Source organism: Oncorhynchus mykiss, chromosome 10 (genome assembly GCF_013265735.2).
Source record: "Oncorhynchus mykiss isolate Arlee chromosome 10, USDA_OmykA_1.1, whole genome shotgun sequence".
NCBI lineage: Eukaryota > Metazoa > Chordata > Actinopteri > Salmoniformes > Salmonidae > Oncorhynchus > Oncorhynchus mykiss.
Window position 1 is genome coordinate 13,713,228 of NC_048574.1, and position 19,288 is coordinate 13,732,515.

At 44.7% G+C, this 19,288-nt stretch overlaps 1 protein-coding gene across 1 annotated transcript in view; it reads left to right on the forward strand.

The window, feature by feature from the left end:
* The window catches only part of LOC110534850 (serine/threonine-protein kinase 32A), a 99,784-nt gene that overhangs the window by 76,194 nt on the left and 4,302 nt on the right, over window positions 1-19,288 (forward strand). The window contains exons 12-13 of the mRNA XM_036934555.1: window positions 1,560-1,688; window positions 17,823-17,887. Of these exons, the coding sequence (XP_036790450.1) occupies window positions 1,560-1,688; window positions 17,823-17,887 (194 nt within the window). The remainder of the gene's footprint in view (window positions 1-1,559; window positions 1,689-17,822; window positions 17,888-19,288) is intronic.

Consider the following 19,288-nt stretch of genomic DNA (forward strand, 5'->3'; position numbering starts at 1 on the left):
ATGACTCACATCAACACCATCCTCCCAGAAACCCTAGACCCACTCCAATTTGCATACCGTCCCTACAGATCCACAGATGATGCAATCTCTATTGCACTCCACACTGCAATTTCCCACCTGGACAAAAGGAACACCTATGTGAGAATGCTATTCATTGACTACAGCTCAGCGTTCAACACCATAGGCCCTCAAAGCTCATCAACAAGCTAAGGACCCTGGGACTAAACAACTCCCTCTGCAACTGGATCCTACAATTCCTGATGGGCCGCCCCCAGTTGGTAAGAGTAGGTAACAACACATCCGCCACGCTTATCCTCAACACAGAGGTCCCTCAGGGGTACTTGGTCAGTCCCCTCTTGTACTCCCTGTTCACTCATGACTGCACGGCTAGGCAGAACTCCAACACCATCATTACATTTGCCGATGACACAACAGTGGTAGGCCTGATCACTGACAACGATGAGACCGCCTATAGGGAGGAGGTCAGTGATCTGGCTGTGTGGTGCCAGGACAACAACCTCTCCCTCAACATGATCAAGACAAAGGAGATGATTGTAGACTACAGGAAAAAAAGGGCCGAGCATGCCCCCATTCTCATTGACGGGGCTGCAGTGGAGAAGGTTAAGAGCTTCAAGTTCCTTGGTGTCCACATCACCAACAAACTAACATGGTCCAAGCACACCAAGACAGTCGTGAAGAGGGCACAACAAAACCTATTCCCTCTCAGGAGACTGAAAAGATTTGGCATGGGTCTTCACATCCTCAAAAGGTTCTGCAGCTGCACCATTGAGCTGGTTGCATCACTGCCTAGTATGGCAACTGCTCGGCCTCCAACTGCAAAGTGCTATAGAGGGTAATGTAAATGGCCCAGTACATGACTGGGGCCAAGCTTCCTGCCATCCAGGACCTCTATACCAGGCGTTGTCAGAGGAAGACCCTAAAAATTGTCAAAGACTCCAGCCACCCTAGTCATAGACTGTTCTCTCTGCTACCGCACGGCAAGCAGTACCGGAGCGCCAAGTCTAGGTCCAAGAGACTTCTAAACAGCTTCTACCCCCAAGCCATAAGACTCCTGAACATCTTGTCAAATGGCCACCCAGACTATTTGCATTGTCCCACCCACCCACCCAACCCCTCAACACCACAGCTCCTCTCTGTTGTCACTATGCATAGTCACTTTAATAACTCTACCAACATGTACATACTACCTCAACTAACAGGTGTCCCCGCACATTGACTCTGTACCGGTACCCCCTGTATATAGTCTCGCTATTGTTATTTTACTGCTGCTCATTAATTACTTGTTACTTTTATCTCTTATTCTTATCCGTATTTTTTTTAACAGCATTGTTGGTTAGGGGCTCGTAAGTAAGCATTTCACTGGATAGAAATGAGAAATATAGAATATAGAGTGAATTCCCTGTAATGATGTCTGATTATAGAGTGAAATCCCTGTGGTCACTACATTGGGCCAGTCAGGAGAGATGGGGAGGGTCGATGGACTGAATGGACAGCCTCTCTCTCCAGAATAAAAGCTTCATCCTCTGTTCCTCTTCCAGAGGCGGAGGCTCAACTGCGACCCCACCTTTGAGTTGGAGGAGATGATTCTGGAGTCTAAACCGCTGCACAAGAAGAAGAAGAGACTAGCCAGGAAGACCAGAGAGCAGGGTTCTGACGGGTCCCCCCAGGTAAAGCCTCCCCTAACAACAAACACATGCCTCTCAATGGTTCCATCCATTCCACAGGTCACCATCTGTGTGTCCATTTGGCTCGGCGGCAGGTGATAAGTAGCCTTTTAGTTTGACCAGAGTGGCGTAATGAAAGAAGCACATCTGTGTGTCCATTTGGCTCGGCGGCAGGTGATAAGTAGCCTTTTAGTTTGACCAGAGTGGCGTAATGAAAGAAGCACATTTGTCATCCGAGTAAATTACCAACGTGGACGTTCCGTGCATGAGGGAGAAGAAGAATGCAATCACTCTCTTTCTCTATTTTCTTTTTTCTCTTGTTCACTCTCTCACATAAATCAGACATGTCCTCTGGGTGTTTACACAAAGGTTAATTTGATCCCCCAGTAAAAGAGGCCTGATGGTGGGGGTGAAACACACACACACACACACACACACACACACACACACACACACACATGGTTAATAAAAAGAGCTGGAAAGGTTGGCATCAGTGATTTCATTAAAGGTGGGCATTCATCAAGCGTCCTCCTCCGTTTATGGGCAGCAGTGCTGCTCTTTACTGGACAGGCCTGGCCGCTGCTAATGATGCCACTGGTTCTGGTTCACTACAACACTACTGTGTGGATGCTCTATCAGACGTGATAGACAGTCCAACAACCAGTCAGCATGATCTTCTACTCCTGTCCTGTCCCTCCTCTTCTCTCTCCTCTCTCCTTTTTTTCTCTCCTCCCTCCTTTCTCTCTCCTCCCTCTTCTTGTCTCTCTCTCCCTCCTTTTATTTCTTATTCTTATCCATATTTGTTTTAACTGCATTGTTGGTTAGGGGCTTGTAAGTAAGCATTTCACTGTAAGGTTTACACCTGTTCTATTCGACGCATGTGACTAATACAATTTGATTTGATTTGATTTGATTTCTCTTTCCTCCCTCCTTTCTCTCTCTCCCCTACTTTCTCTCTCCTCACTCCTCCCTCCTCTTATCTCTCATCCCTCCTCTTATCTCTCTCCTCTTTCTTTCTTCCTTCCTTTCTCTCTCCTCTCTCCTCCCTCCTTTCTCTCCTCCCTATTTTCTCTCTCCTCCCACCTCCTTTCTCCCTCCTCTCTCTTCCCTTCTTTCTCTCTCCTCCCTCCTCCTTTCTCTCTCATCCCTCCTCCCTCTCTCTCCTTCCTCCTTTCTCCCTACTCTCTCTTCCCTCCTTTCTCTCTCTCCCTCCTCCTTTCTCCCTCCTCTCTCTTCCCTCCCTACTCTCTCTTCCTTCCTTTCTCTCTCTCCCTCCTCCTTTCTCTCTCTCCCTCCTCCTTTCTCCCTCCTCTCTTTTCCCTCCCCCCTCTCTCTTCCCTCCTTTCTCTCTCTCCCTCCTCCTTTCTCTCTCTCCCTCCTCCTTTCTCTCTCTCCCTCCTCCTTTCTCCCTCCTCTCTCTTCCCTCTCTCCTCTCTCTTCCTTCCTTTCTCTCTCTCCCTCCTCCTTTCTCTCTCTCCCTCCTCCTTTCTCCCTCCTCTCTTTTCCCTCCCCCCTCTCTCTTCCCTCCTTTCTCTCTCTCCCTCCTCCTTTCTCTCTCCCTCCTCCTTTCTCTCTCTCCCTCCTCCTTTATCCCTCTTCTCTTTTTCCTCTCTCCTCTCTCTTCCCTCCTTTCTCTCTCTCCCTCCTCCTTTCTCTCGCTCCCTCCTCCTTTCTCTCTCGCCCTCCTTTTTCTCTCTACCTCCTTTTTCTCTCTCCCTCCAACTTTCTCTCTCCTCCCTCCTCCTTTTATCTCTACTCTCTACTCTCCCTTATTTATTCAGTACCTGAGGACTGTCTCTGTTGCCATCCCAGTGTGAGTGAGTGAGTTACAACAGCCTTTAATGGGCTTTTAAATGTTGTTTACCCAAGAAGAGGTGCCCATGAATTCACATGAGGGGAGGGACTGTTTTGGCTAAACAGGAGCTACTTAACGCATCACATGTCTAGAGTCGATGTGGGCGCACAAGTCTTGTGCGCCATTAGCAATAATAAGCCAGGCCTGGCCCCGAATTGAGTCATGTTTTATGAAAGCTGACAACTGTTATGGTGAAGCCCAAGTGGATCTCAGCATGGTTAATCTTGCAGTGCTTCAGAAAGACACAATGCAGACTGTTCTTCACTGGGTTCATGGCTTAAAGAGTGTGCTGGACAAATCTGGAAAAATAGAAGCATGAATGACCCTTACGGAAAAACCACATGAATTTCACGTGATCACGTGTTTCACATTTGATCTTGTGGTCACGTGATTTTATGTCACATTAATGTGATAATATTTTACTGTACAAGGCATAATTAATTGTATATTAATTTAATTTAAACAATCATGATTCCCTGCAGGTTTTGTCTTGTTCCCGGTTTGTTAAAGGGACGTCCCCAAGAAAGATTTTTAAACGTTGTGCCTTGGTCCCCTGGAGGTTTTTGTCTAGTTGCGGTGAAAATACAGTAAATCTAAAACATGTTACTGTATTTTTACAGCTAAATAAAGGTGTTAATGTTAAGGAACAGTATGCTGCTGTATGGTGATACATTTTCAAATCAAATCAAATCCAATTTTATTTGTCACATACACATGGTTAGCAGATGTTAATGCGAGTGTGGCGAAATGCTTGTGCTTCTAGTTTCCAACAATGCAGTAATAACCAACGAGTAATCTAACCTAACAATTCCACAACTACTACCTTATACACACAAGTGTAAAGGGATGAAGAATATGTACATAAAGATATATGAATGAGTGATGGTACAGAACGGCATAGGCAAGATGCAGTAGATGGTATAGAGTACAGTATATACATATGAGATGAGTAATGTTGGGTATGTAAACATTATATTAAGTGGCATTGTTTAAAGTGGCTAGTGATACATTTTTACATCAATTCCCATCAATTTCCATTATTAAAGTGGCTGGAGTTGAGTCAGTATGTTGGCAGCAGCCACGCAATGTTAGTGGTGGCTGTTTAACAGTCTGATGGCCTTGAGATAGAAGCTGTCTCTGCTTTAATGCACCTGTACTGACCTCGCCTTCTGGATGATAGCGGGGTGAACAGGCAGTGGCTCGGGTGGTTGTTGTTCTTGATGATCTTTATGGCCTTCCTGTGACATCGGGTGGTGTAGGTGTCCTGGAGGGCAGGTAGTTTGCCCCCAGTGATGCGTTGTGCAGACCTCTACCCTCTGGAGAGCCTTACGGTTGTGGTCGGAGCAGTTGCAGTTGATTTCTTGGGACTCAACATCACTTGGGCCATGTAAGATGGCGCCGGAGAAGAAGGCAGATGTTTTACGTGCCCCCACCGATTGTGTTTTTTTGTTTGTTTATTTGCGTTGTTTGTAACTTATTTTTTTACTTATTTTGTACATAATTTTGCCGCTACCGTCTCTTAGGACCCGAAAATAACTTATAGACATCAGGACTGCGATTACTCACCACGGACTAGCAGCATCCACACTGAACTAAACATGAGTAGAGCTGCCGCTTTCAAGGTGCGGAACTCTAACCCGGAAGCTTCTAAGATATCCCGCTATGCAAATAACACTGAAACATGCATGAGAGCACCAGCTTTACCAGAAGACAGTGTGATCACGCTCTCCGCAGCCGATGTGAGTAAGACCTTTAAACAGGTCAACATTCGCATGGCCGCAGGGCTAGACGGATTACCAGGAAGTGTACTGTGAGCATGCGCTGACCATCTGGCAAGTGTCTTCACTGACATTTTCAACGTCTCCCTGTCTGAGTCTGTAATACCAACATGTTTAAAGCAGACCACCACAATGCCTATGATCAAGAACACTAAGGTAACCTGCCTAAATGACGACCGACCCGTAGCACTCATGTCTGTAGCCATGAAGTGCTTTGAAAGGCTGGTCATGACTCACATCAACACCATCCTCCCAGAAACCCTAGACCCACTCCAATTTGCATACCGTCCCTACAGATCCACAGATGATGCAATCTCTATTGCACTCCACACTGCAATTTCCCACCTGGACAAAAGGAACACCTATGTGAGAATGCTATTCATTGACTACAGCTCAGCGTTCAACACCATAGGCCCTCAAAGCTCATCAACAAGCTAAGGACCCTGGGACTAAACAACTCCCTCTGCAACTGGATCCTACAATTCCTGATGGGCCGCCCCCAGTTGGTAAGAGTAGGTAACAACACATCCGCCACGCTTATCCTCAACACAGAGGTCCCTCAGGGGTACTTGGTCAGTCCCCTCTTGTACTCCCTGTTCACTCATGACTGCACGGCTAGGCAGAACTCCAACACCATCATTACATTTGCCGATGACACAACAGTGGTAGGCCTGATCACTGACAACGATGAGACCGCCTATAGGGAGGAGGTCAGTGATCTGGCTGTGTGGTGCCAGGACAACAACCTCTCCCTCAACATGATCAAGACAAAGGAGATGATTGTAGACTACAGGAAAAAAAGGGCCGAGCATGCCCCCATTCTCATTGACGGGGCTGCAGTGGAGAAGGTTAAGAGCTTCAAGTTCCTTGGTGTCCACATCACCAACAAACTAACATGGTCCAAGCACACCAAGACAGTCGTGAAGAGGGCACAACAAAACCTATTCCCTCTCAGGAGACTGAAAAGATTTGGCATGGGTCTTCACATCCTCAAAAGGTTCTGCAGCTGCACCATTGAGCTGGTTGCATCACTGCCTAGTATGGCAACTGCTCGGCCTCCAACTGCAAAGTGCTATAGAGGGTAATGTAAATGGCCCAGTACATGACTGGGGCCAAGCTTCCTGCCATCCAGGACCTCTATACCAGGCGTTGTCAGAGGAAGACCCTAAAAATTGTCAAAGACTCCAGCCACCCTAGTCATAGACTGTTCTCTCTGCTACCGCACGGCAAGCAGTACCGGAGCGCCAAGTCTAGGTCCAAGAGACTTCTAAACAGCTTCTACCCCCAAGCCATAAGACTCCTGAACATCTTGTCAAATGGCCACCCAGACTATTTGCATTGTCCCACCCACCCACCCAACCCCTCAACACCACAGCTCCTCTCTGTTGTCACTATGCATAGTCACTTTAATAACTCTACCAACATGTACATACTACCTCAACTAACAGGTGTCCCCGCACATTGACTCTGTACCGGTACCCCCTGTATATAGTCTCGCTATTGTTATTTTACTGCTGCTCATTAATTACTTGTTACTTTTATCTCTTATTCTTATCCGTATTTTTTTTAACAGCATTGTTGGTTAGGGGCTCGTAAGTAAGCATTTCACTGGAAGGTGAAATTCGGCGCATGTATTCGGCGCATGTGACTAATACAATTTGATTTGATTTGAACTCTCAACCTCTTGGTTGCTAGCTACCCAAATTTCTTGCTGCACCACCAGAAAGATAGACATGATGGAGCTACAACAGATTATCCGTTATATTGACCAGATACTCAAGTGGCTACTAACAATGAAAATAAATGTCATAAAAAATGGAAGGCAGTCGGGAGGAAACAAGATCAGGTGGGAGCCAATGAGAGTGCTGATACGTGTTTGAACAACAGGCACAACTCCGATATAAAGTGTGCTTTTTTCAAAGTTGCCGGGATATCACCTGTCCTACTTATATCAGTATACTCGTAACAACCAAAGCATTACGAAACTTCTAGTAGATCAAATAAGCCACACGTAGCGGGCCGCCTCCAGGTGACGGGCCGCCCCCCAGGTGGTGAGGGTAGGTAACAACATCTCCACCACACTGATCCTCAACACTGGGGCCCCACAAGGGTGCGTTCTGAGCCATCTCCTGTACTCCCTGTTCACCCACGACTGCATGGCCATGCACGCCTCCAACTCAATCATCAAGTTTGCGGACTTGTTTGCGGACCATCACTACAGTGGTAGGCTTGATTACCAACAACGACGAGACGGCCTACAATCTGATGGCCTTCAGATAGAAGCTGTTTTTCAGTCTCTCAGTCCCTGCTTTGATGCACCTGTACTGACCTCACCTTCTGGATGATAGCGGGGCAGTGGCTCAGGTTGTTGTTGTCCTTGATGATCTTTATGGCCTTCCTGTGACATCGGGTGGTGTAGGTGTCCTGGAGGGCAGGTAGTTTGCCCCCGGTGATGCATTGTGCAGACCTCACTACCCTCTGGAGAGCGTTACGGTTGTGGGCGGAGCTACAGGCGGTGATACAGCCCGACAGGATGCTCTCAATTGTGCATCTGTGAAAGTTTGTGAGTGCTTTTGGTGACAAGCCGCTGCTGCGCCTTCTTCACCTTGCTGTCTGTGTGGGTGGACCAATTCCGTTTGTCCGTGATGTGTACGCCGAGGAACTTAAAACTTTCTACCCTCTCCACTACTGTCCTGTCGATTTGGATAGGGGGGTGCTCCCTCTGTTTTTTCCTGATGTCCACAATCATCTCCTTTGTTTTGTTGAGTGTGAGGTTATTTTCCTGACACCACACTCCGAGGGCCCTCTGTTAAAACAGCCACCACTAACATTGAGTGGCTGCTGCCAACATACTGGCTCAACTCCAGCCACTTTAATATTGGAAAAATGTATCACTAGCCACTTTAAACAATGCCACTTAATATAATGTTTACATACCCTACATTACTCATCTCATATGTATATACTTTACCGTTCTGTACCATCACTCATTCATATATCTTTATGTACATATTCTTTATCCCTTAACACTTGTGTGTATAAGGTAGTTGTTGTGGAATTGTAAGGTTAGATTACTCGTTGGTTATTACTGCATTGTCAGAACTAGAAGCACAAGCATTTCGCTACACTCGCATTAACATCTGCTAACCATGTGTATGTGACCATTAACATCTGCTAACCATGTGTGTGTGTGACCATTAACATCTGCTAACCATGTGTGTATGTGACCATTAACATCTGCTAACCATGTGTATGTGACCATTAACATCTGCTAACCATGTGTGTATGTGACCATTAACATCTGCTAACCATGTGTGTGTGTGACCATTAACATCTGCTAACCATGTGTGTATGTGACCATTAACATCTGCTAACCATGTGTGTATGTGACCATTAACATCTGCTAACCATGTGTGTATGTGACCATTAACATCTGCTAACCATGTGTATGTGACCATTAACATCTGCTAACCATGTGTGTATGTGACCATTAACATCTGCTAACCATGTGTGTATGTGACCATTAACATCTGCTAACCATGTGTGTATGTGACCATTAACATCTGCTAACCATGTGTGTATGTGACCATTAACATCTGCTAACCATGTGTGTATGTGACCATTAACATCTGCTAACCATGTGTGTATGTGACCATTAACATCTGCTAACCATGTGTGTATGTGACCATTAACATCTGCTAACCATGTGTGTATGTGACCATTAACATCTGCTAACCATGTGTGTATGTGACCATTAACATCTGCTAACCATGTGTGTATGTGACCATTAACATCTGCTAACCATGTGTATGTGACCATTAACATCTGCTAACCATGTGTGTATGTGACCATTAACATCTGCTAACCATGTGTGTATGTGACCATTAACATCTGCTAACCATGTGTGTATGTGACCATTAACATCTGCTAACCATGTGTGTATGTGACCATTAACATCTGCTAACCATGTGTGTATGTGACCATTAACATCTGCTAACCATGTGTGTATGTGACCATTAACATCTGCTAACCATGTGTGTATGTGACCATTAACATCTGCTAACCATGTGTGTATGTGACCATTAACATCTGCTAACCATGTGTGTATGTGACCATTAACATCTGCTAACCATGTGTGTATGTGACCATTAACATCTGCTAACCATGTGTGTATGTGACCATTAACATCTGCTAACCATGTGTGTATGTGACCATTAACATCTGCTAACCATGTGTGTATGTGACCATTAACATCTGCTAACCATGTGTGTATGTGACCATTAACATCTGCTAACCATGTGTGTATGTGACCATTAACATCTGCTAACCATGTGTGTATGTGACCATTAACATCTGCTAACCATGTGTGTATGTGACCATTAACATCTGCTAACCATGTGTGTATGTGACCATTAACATCTGCTAACCATGTGTGTATGTGACCATTAACATCTGCTAACCATGTGTGTATGTGACCATTAACATCTGCTAACCATGTGTGTATGTGACCATTAACATCTGCTAACCATGTGTGTATGTGACCATTAACATCTGCTAACCATGTGTGTATGTGACCATTAACATCTGCTAACCATGTGTGTATGTGACCATTAACATCTGCTAACCATGTGTGTATGTGACCATTAACATCTGCTAACCATGTGTGTATGTGACCATTAACATCTGCTAACCATGTGTGTATGTGACAAATACAATTTGATTTGATTTGATATGTTTTGATTTCTAAAGTCTGTATCATTTACAACTAAAGTTGCCAAATAACTCTAAATCTAATGTATATGACCTGTTTCAAATGATCCCTTTCACCCTCAACACCCTCACTTCGTATGTGCACTCAGGACCTGAGGATGACAGGCGCTGCATGGTCAATCTGATGTCTGCATTGGCTGTGTAGCCTCAGGGCGTTCATACTTCTTGCGTTTCACGGAGCATTGCGCAACTGTTGAGCAGAGCTGTTGTGAAGGAAGTTGTCAAGGAAGCAAGTTTGTGTTCATACAGGACCTCCCGCCCCCACCTACGGTCAACCAATCATGTCAATGTGGAGCTATACAGAGCCCTCCGCATTGTTACACCATTTCTAGAGGCACAGAGCTCAGTTTGGCCATTGCGTCACCATTCATACAGCGCCTCCGACCACATTTTCGGATCAAGCATAAATTGGCTCTTAGGCAGATGGACGAGGGCAGGATTTTCTGAGCTAAACTGATCAAGACGCACTGTGAGAAGAAGTGCCCACTTTGTCAAAGGCAGGGACGCAAAATATGAATATTGTCCATTCCTAGTGCACCTCTCCAGTGTTCTGTTGGAGAGACGGTTCGCTGCAGCGCTCCACCAACATCCCGTAAAAAATATCATCTAACATAAACATGTGCTGACATGTTAACAAACATCATATTCTAAAAACAGGACAGGTCAAATTAAAATGGACAATATGGAATGGACAGTCAGGCTACTCTGTCCAGGAGTTTCATCCCCGTGGTCTAAATTGTCATGATCAGTGTTTTCAAGTTTGTATCCGTACATTTCTTAGGAGCTAACGTTAATCGTAGTAAAAAATGCAATACTTCTGTAGTTCCCATTGTGTAAACACATTGCAAATAGTCACAGGATAACTCCTGATAAAGTTGGATAGCTGATATTCAGAGCTTAAAGAGCCAAATGTATTAGTCACAGGAATCAGGACTAATAAAGCCAATGCAACGGCCCGTTTCACAAACAGTGGCCCTATCACATGGACGGGCATTCATGAAATTACATTGCGGGCAGATATGGTAGGCTACACTGCAGTAAGCGCTGACCAACGTCACTGTCTTTTGGATGTCCTGTCCAGACTGGCAGTCTTTTTTTTGTGTTTTACCAATTGTAGGTAAAACCACATAGAAGGGCATTCCTAAAATGACATTTCAGTTGACACAGTGGGCTATACCTCAGTAAGCACTGAATCAAGTATAACTAGGAATAAAGTATATTGTCTGCTAAATGAACAAGCCTGGCCAGATAAAATACAGTTTTCCAACTCATATTCTGTTCTTATGAAATACATTTTCTTCATATCCTAATGTTTCTTTAGACCTGCCTAAAATAAACAATGGATTTATTGTGATGGTGTATTAAACAGATGTATTATACTTTTTAAATGTAGACGTTCCAAAGGCATGCATCAGGTTTGTGGAGGCCTGGAGATGCTAAATGTGTTTATGTTAATTACCGTGTCAATTACTGTGAGACCGGCAGTATTTTGCATGACAATAACCACCTGACAAAATTTCATGGCCGCCACAGTACTACCCAGAATCAAGTAAATAATTGTCCAATTAATACCACCGATGTAACATCACCGTAAAACTAGCAGTGCACAAGGACACTTGAACATAGACAAGAAGATTCATTCACACCAACGGAATGTCTCCATAGTTTTGAAGTCGAATAACTTTCTAACAATACTGTTCACCATCTTGGAAATGAAACCTCAAGCAGTAGGCCTCCCAGTTCCATGTTGTCAACCATACTAAAAACATGGTGAGCGGCAGGTAGCAGAAAGGTTCGAATTCCAGAGCCGACTAGGTGAAAAGCACTTAACCCTAATTGATCCTGTGAAAGTCGTTCTGGATAAGAGCATCTGATAAATGACTAAAATGTCAAATGTAAAAATACTCCCTCCATAAATGATTTTTAACTGGAAGTGCACTTCACTGAATGTATTTTTTAACAAAACCAGTGAAGCATTCATTTTTTCCATACCTTTCTAAAATGGGAAAACAGCATTGTGTGTGTGTGTGTGTTAGTTTATGAGGGGCCACATGTTGAGTGGAGGGAGGACTTTATGACACTTCTCCTGTCTAAAGTTCGGAGAGATAGAGACAGAGAGAGACAGAGAGAGAGAGACAGAGAGAGAGAGAGAGAGACAGAGAGAGAGACAGAGAGAGACAGAGAGAGAGAGAGAGAGAGAGAGACAGAGAGAGAGACAGACAGAGAGAGAGAGACAGAGAGAGAGAGACAGAGAGAGAGAGAGACAGAGAGAGAGACAGAGAGAGACAGAGAGAGAGAGAGAGAAAGAGACAGAGAGAGAGACAGACAGAGAGAGAGAGAGACAGAGAGAGAGAGAGAGAGAGAGAGAGAGAGAGAGAGAGAGAGACAGAGAGAGAGAGACAGAGAGAGAGACAGAGAGAGACAGAGAGAGAGAGAGAGAGAGAGAGACAGAGAGAGAGACAGACAGAGACAGAGAGAGAGAGAGAGTGAGAGAGAGAGACAGAGAGAGAGACAGAGAGAGACAGAGAGAGACAGAGAGAGACAGAGAGAGGGGATGTGCATTATGTGTACCCATTTCTTAAGCAGTGCAGATCAATATTGTATGAAAGGCAGGCGGGGCACTGCCCTAATGTCTGGCCCAGTCTGCTGCTGGCTCATTAACTCAGTCTCTCTCTCTCTCTATCTCTCTCTCTCTCTCTCTCTCTCGCTGTGCTCCTCTCCCCCTTCCTCTCCTCTCTATTACTTTCTGCCCATATTCTGTTCTCCTTTTTCTATCTTGCTCTCATCCTGCTGTCTCCCTCCCTCTCTCTTTCCCTTCTGAATCCTGGCTGCTGTTGAAACCATAATGAACAGTATAATTAGCTGAATTAAAACACAGACGATGTAGTGAGGAATTGGACTCTGTTTTCTTGGGGACAGCATAAATAGGCCCATATTTCCATCCTCCATCCTCCCAACCTCGCCACACTCTATGATCATGTCACTTTAACTGCTGTCACTTCCCTTCTCTTCACCCTCAATTAACCTGATCAGAATAGTTGTCAGTTCTGATCAACACTTTGATATTGATGTGTTGAAGTACTCAGTGGTACTATAGTTTTTGTCTGGTTCTATAACTAAGAGAGAATCCCGGATGGTCAGAACCCACAGTACAGAAGTCGAATAGTTATTATACACAATGATGTTACTGATTGCTGTCTTGAGCGTATAGCTGTACAATTGAAATATACAATGACTTTAATTGTGTCTCTACCAGCATGGCAATCAGCCAACAGAAAAGTCCCTCTAGGTTTCATTTTGTAAAGTGTTAAATGACACTTTTTATCAAACAGCAGGGCATAATTAACTTCTGAACTCCCATTTAACAGCAGAAAGGGAGAGATTTTCCCACAGGTTAAGTGATATTGTTATTCACAGACTGTCCTTCGCAAGCTATACCTTTGGCTCTTACAGTCTCTCTCTGGGTCCACTGTCGTTTCCAGCACCGTGCTGCTCTGCCTGGCTACCTTGTTGGCTCCCCAAGGGATCCTTGTTCTCCAGGTGGAGAGCTCACCCCATCACACCCCTGTCTGGCTGACTGGATGTCTGTCTGTCTGCCTGTTTGCATGTCTGTCTAGAAGTCTGTCTGCCTGCCTGTATGTCTGTATGTCTGTCTGCCTGTCTGTCTGCATGGCTGTATGTCTGTATGTCTGTCTGCCTGTCTGCATGGCTGTCTGTCTGTCTGTCTCTCTGTCTGACTGGATGTCTGTCTGTCTGTCTGTCTGTCTGTCTGTCTGTCTGTCTGTCTGTCTGTCTGTCTGTCTGTCTGCCTGTCTTGCTGTATGTCTGTCTGTCTGCATGTCTGTCTGACTGGATGTCTGTCTATCTGTCTGTCTGCCTGTCTGTCTGTCTGCATGTATGTCTGCCTGTATGTCTGTCTCCCTGTCTATCTGTATGTCTGTCTGCCTGGATGTCTGTCTGACTGGCTACCTTGTTGGCTCCCCAAGGGATCCTTGTTCTCCAGGTGGAGAGCTCACCCCATCACACCCCTGTCTGGCTGACTGGCTGACTGGATGTATGTCTGTCAGCCTGTTTGCATGTCTGTCTAAAAGTTTGTCTCCCTGCCAGTATGTCTGTCTGCCTGTCTGTCTGCATGTCTGTATGTCTGTCTGTCTGCATGTCTGTCTGCCTGTATGTCTGATTGGATGCCTGTCTGTCTGCCTGTCTATCTGTATGTCTGTCTGCCTGGATGTCTGTCTGTCTGCATGTCTGTCTGCCTGTATGTCTGACTGGATGTCTGTCTGTCTGCCTGTCTGTCTGTATGTCTGACTAGATGTCTGTCTATCTGTATATCTGTCTATCTGTCTGCCTGCCTGTATGTCTGTATGCCTGTCTGTCTGCATGTCTGTCTGCCTGTCTGTCTGTATGTCTGTTTGTCTGCATGTCTGTCTGCCTGTATGTCTGACTGGATGTCTGTCTGTCTGCCTGTCTGCCTGTATGTCTGTCTGCCTGTATGTCTGACTAGATGTCTGTCTATCTGCCTGTATGTCTGACTGGTTATCTGTCTGCCTGTCTATCTGTATGTCTGTCTATCTGTATGTCTGTCTGTATGTCTATCTGCCTGTATGTCTGACTGGATGTATGTCTGTCTGCCTGTATGTCTGTCTGTCTGCCTGTCTGTCTGCCTGTCTGTATGTCTGTCTGTCTGCCTGTATGTCTGACTGGATGTCTGTCTGTCTGTCTGTCTGCCTGTCTGGCTGTATGTCTGTCTGTCTGCATGTCTGTCTGACTGGATGTTTGTCTGTCTGCATGTCTGTCTGACTGGATGTTTGTCTGTCTGTCTGTATGTCTGACTGGATGTCTGACTGGATGTCTGTCTATCTGTCTGTCTGCCTGTCTGTCTGTCTGTCTGCATGTATGTCTGCCTGTATGTCTGTATGTCTGTCTGCCTGTCTATCTGTATGTCTGTCTGCCTGGATGTCTGTCTGACTGGATGTCTGTCTGACTGGATGTCTGACTGGATGTCTGTCTGACTGGATGTCTGTCTGACTGGATGTCTGTCTGACTGGATGTCTGCCTGTCTGTTCCCATGCTTGGGTGGGGGAGGTGGTGCTTAGCATCTGTCATGGCACCTGTACAGGAGAGTAAAGCAGTAAAGGAACACACACTGAGATCAAATCACATTTTATTTGTCACGTTTCCTAAACAACATGTGTGGACTAACAGTGAAATGCTTACGTCCCCTTCCCAACAACGCAGAGAGAAACAAAATAGAGAAATAATAGAAAAGTAATAATAAATAATCAATGAGTAACAATAACTTGGCTATACACACAGAGTTTATAGAGACATACCCCAAGAGACTTGCAGCTGTAATTGCAGCAAAAGGTGGCTCTTCAAGGTATTGCCTTTGTGGGGGTGAATAATTATTGCACGCTCAAGTTTTCTGTTTTTTTTGTCTTACTTCTTGTTTATTTTACAATAAAAAATATTTTGCATCTTCAAAGTGGTAGACATGTTGTGTAGATCAAATGATACAAACCCCCCCCCAAAATCAATTTTAATTCCAGGTTGTAAGGCAACAAAATAGGAAAAATGCCAAGGGGTGAATGCTTTCACAAGCCACTGTACCTATCTCTGTCTGTCTGTATGTCTCTCTCTTTTTTACTATCTCTCTCTATCCATCTCCCTCTGTCTCTCTGTCTTTTACTGTCTCTCTCTATCCATCTCCCTCTGTCTCTCTTCCCTCTCTGTCTGTCTGTATGTCTCTCTCTCTTTTACTGTCTCTCTCTATCCATCTCCCTCTGTCTCTCTTCCCTCTTTGTCTGTCCATCTCCCTCTGTCTCTCTGTCTTTTACTATCTCTCTCTTTCCATCTCCCTCTGTCTCTCTTCCCTCTCTGTCTGTCCATCTCCCTCTGTTTCTCTGTCTTTTACTATCTCTCTCTATCCATCTCCCTCTGTCTCTCTTCCCTCTCTGTCTGTCCATCTCCCTCTGTCTCTCTGTCTTTTACTATCTCTCTCTATCCATCTCCCTCTGTCTCCCTTCCCTCTCTTTGTCTGTCCATCTCCCTCTGTCTCTCTCTTTTACTATCTCTCTCTATCCATCTCCCTCTGTCTCTCTTCCCTCTCTGTCTGTCCATCTCCCTCTATCTCTCTGTCTTTTACTATCTCTCTCTATCCATCTCCCTCTGTCTCTCTTCCCTCTCTTTGTCTGTCCATCTCCCTCTGTCTCTCTGTCTTTTACTATCTCTCTCTATCCATCTCCCTCTGTCTCTCTTCCCTCTCTGTTAGTCCATCTCCCTCTGTCTCTCTGTCTTTTACTATCTCTCTCTATCCATCTCCCTCTGTCTCTCTGTCTTTTTCTATCTCTCTCTATCCATCTCCCTCTGTCTCTCTTCCCTCTCTTTGTCTGTCCATCTCCCTCTGTCTCTCTGTCTTTTACTATCTCTGTCTGTCCATCTCCCTCTGTCTCTCTTCCCTCTCTTTGTCTGTCCATCTAACTCTGTGTCTCTCTCTATACCTGGTTCTAAGATGCATCCGTTGTCCTGATCTTGTCCACATTCTTATTGTGCCCACATTTCCAGACAGGTGTAGATGATTAAAAGGCACATTGTGTTCTGATTGAGTTCAGATCTTCCTGACCACCTTCGTAGGTAGTCAGGCACTCATTGTGTCTGGATATCTTACAAATGTAGACGGATCTGGACAGTGAAACCATTTAAATCGTCATTGTCCTGCCATCTAAAATCATTGACACGTGGCACCATTGACTTATAGCATCAATATCTGTCTTAAAATAAATCAGAATTATTTTGACAGAATAGATGTCAAATAAATTGCTTACAGGGAGTGACAGGGAAATGTGGTCACAATGCAGACACAAGTGGGCGGATAAGAGACACATTTTGATACCATGTGTAAACATATTTCTGACAATGTGGGCACAATGTCTAAACAAGGCTTCTGTGTGAATGTCACCCCATCTCTCTCCCTCCTCAATCTCTCTCTTGTCTCTCTGTCTCCTCATTCCCTCTCTTGTCTCTCTGTCTCCTCAATCTCTCTCTTGTCTCGCTCTCTCTCTCTCTCTCTCTCTCTCTCTCTCTCTCTCTCTCTCTCTCTCTCTCTCTCCATGCTCCACTTCTCTTGTTGGCTGTCTGCCAGGGACTGGCGCCCCACTGTGAAAGCACCTGTACTAGCTCTCCAGGCTGATTGCCAGGCCTGTACAGGGGGTCAAGAAACTTACGGTGGGAGTCGTCTAAGGTCCAATCTGGCCCAAGCAGTCTGCCTAACACCAACCCAGTGCCCAGAGAGGGCGAGAAACTGTCATAACACCGGCAAGGCTGCCAGGATAGGTCGTCACGGAGATGTTGTTGTTCTCACGTGATTAACATCACTAAATGTGTGACACTGTTTCAGTGTAGGGCAAGTGGGCCTCTGAGAGAGATACTGGCTGTCCTTTAAAATGAGCAAAACTTCATTAATCTTTCTACAGTGCTTGTTCTCCCCCTTCTTGTCCCAAGAATCAACAACCATTATCTGGGTCATAGGATAATCTTTACTGTCTTAAAAAATATTCTGTGTGTGTGTGTGTGTGTGTGTGTGTGTGTGTGTGTGTGTGTGTGTGTGTGTGTGTGTGTGTGTGTGTGTGTGTGTGTGTGTGTGTGTGTGTGTGTGTATGTGTGTGTGTGTGTGTGTGTGTGTGTGTGTGTGTGTGTGTGTGTGTTCTTAAACCTGTAAACCTTTTAATTTCCCAGAACGGTCAGCTCCAACAGCGCCTGGACAATGTGGAGAGGGACTTCCTCATCTTCAACAGAGAAAGGTCGGACACTCGGTTTCTAATGAGAGAACTCATTGTATGTCCTAACAGAGATATAAACTGTATAGTCTACTGAGAACACTCACTATGTACACTACCATTAAAAAGTTTGGGGTCACTTAGAAATATCCTAGTTTTTGAAAGAAAAGCACAGATTTTGTCCATTAAAATAACATAAAATTGACCAGAAATACAGTGTAGACATTGTTAATGTTGTAAATGACTATTGTAGCTGGAAACAGCAGATTTTTTATGGAATATCTACATAGGCATACAGAGGCCCATTATCAGCAGCTATCACTCCTGTTTTCCAATGGCACGTTGTGTTAGCTAATCCAAGTTTATAATTTTAAAAGGCTAATTGATCATTAGAAAACCCTTTTGCAATTATGTTAGCACAGCTGAAAACTGTTGTCCTGATTAAAGAAGCAATAAAACTGTCCGCCTTTAGACTAGTTGAGTATCTGGAGCATCAGCATTTGTGGGTTTGATTACAGGCTCAAAATGGCCAGAAACAAATAACTTTCTTTTGAAACTCGTCAGTCTATTCTTGTTCTGAGAAATGAAGGCTCTTCCATGTGAGAAATGAAGGCTCTTCCATGTGAGAAATTGCCAAGAAACTGAAGATCTTGTACAACGCTGTGTACTACTCCCTTCACAGAACTACACAAACTGGCTCTAACCAGAATAGAAAGAAGAGTGGGAGGCCCCGGTGCACAACTGAGCAAGAGGACAAGTACATTAGAGTGTTTAGTTTGAGAAACAGATGCCTCACAAGTCCTCAACTGGCAGCTTCATTAAGTAGTACCCTCAAAACTCCAGTCTCAACATCAACAGTGAAGAGATGACTCTGGGATGCTGGTCTTCTAGGCAGAGTGCCTCTGTCCAGTGTCTGTATTATTTTGCCCATCTTAATATTTTATTTTTATTGGCCAGTCTGAGATATGGCTTTTTCTTTGCAACTCTGCCTAGACGGCCAGCATCCCGGAGTCACCTCTTCACTGTTGATGTTCAAAACAGGAGTGATAGCTGCTGATAATGGGCCTCTGTATGCCTATGTAGATATTCCATTAAAAATCAGCCATTTCCAGCTACAATAGTCATTCACAACATCAACAATGTCTACACTGTATTTCTGATCAATTTGATGTTACTTTAATGGACAAAAAATGTGATTTTCTTTCAAAAACTAGGACATTTCTAAGTGACCCCAAACTTTTGAACAGTGGTGTATGTCCTACAGAGATATATAGTCTACTGAGAACAATCATGATATGTCCTACATAGATATATGTGTGTTCTTAAACCTGGTGGCCTACATTAACACCAAAATGTGGCACCTGCTGTCGCCCCCGATTTCTTTTAAAAAATCGTGCAGATTTGATGTCCTCTACTTATGAGTTT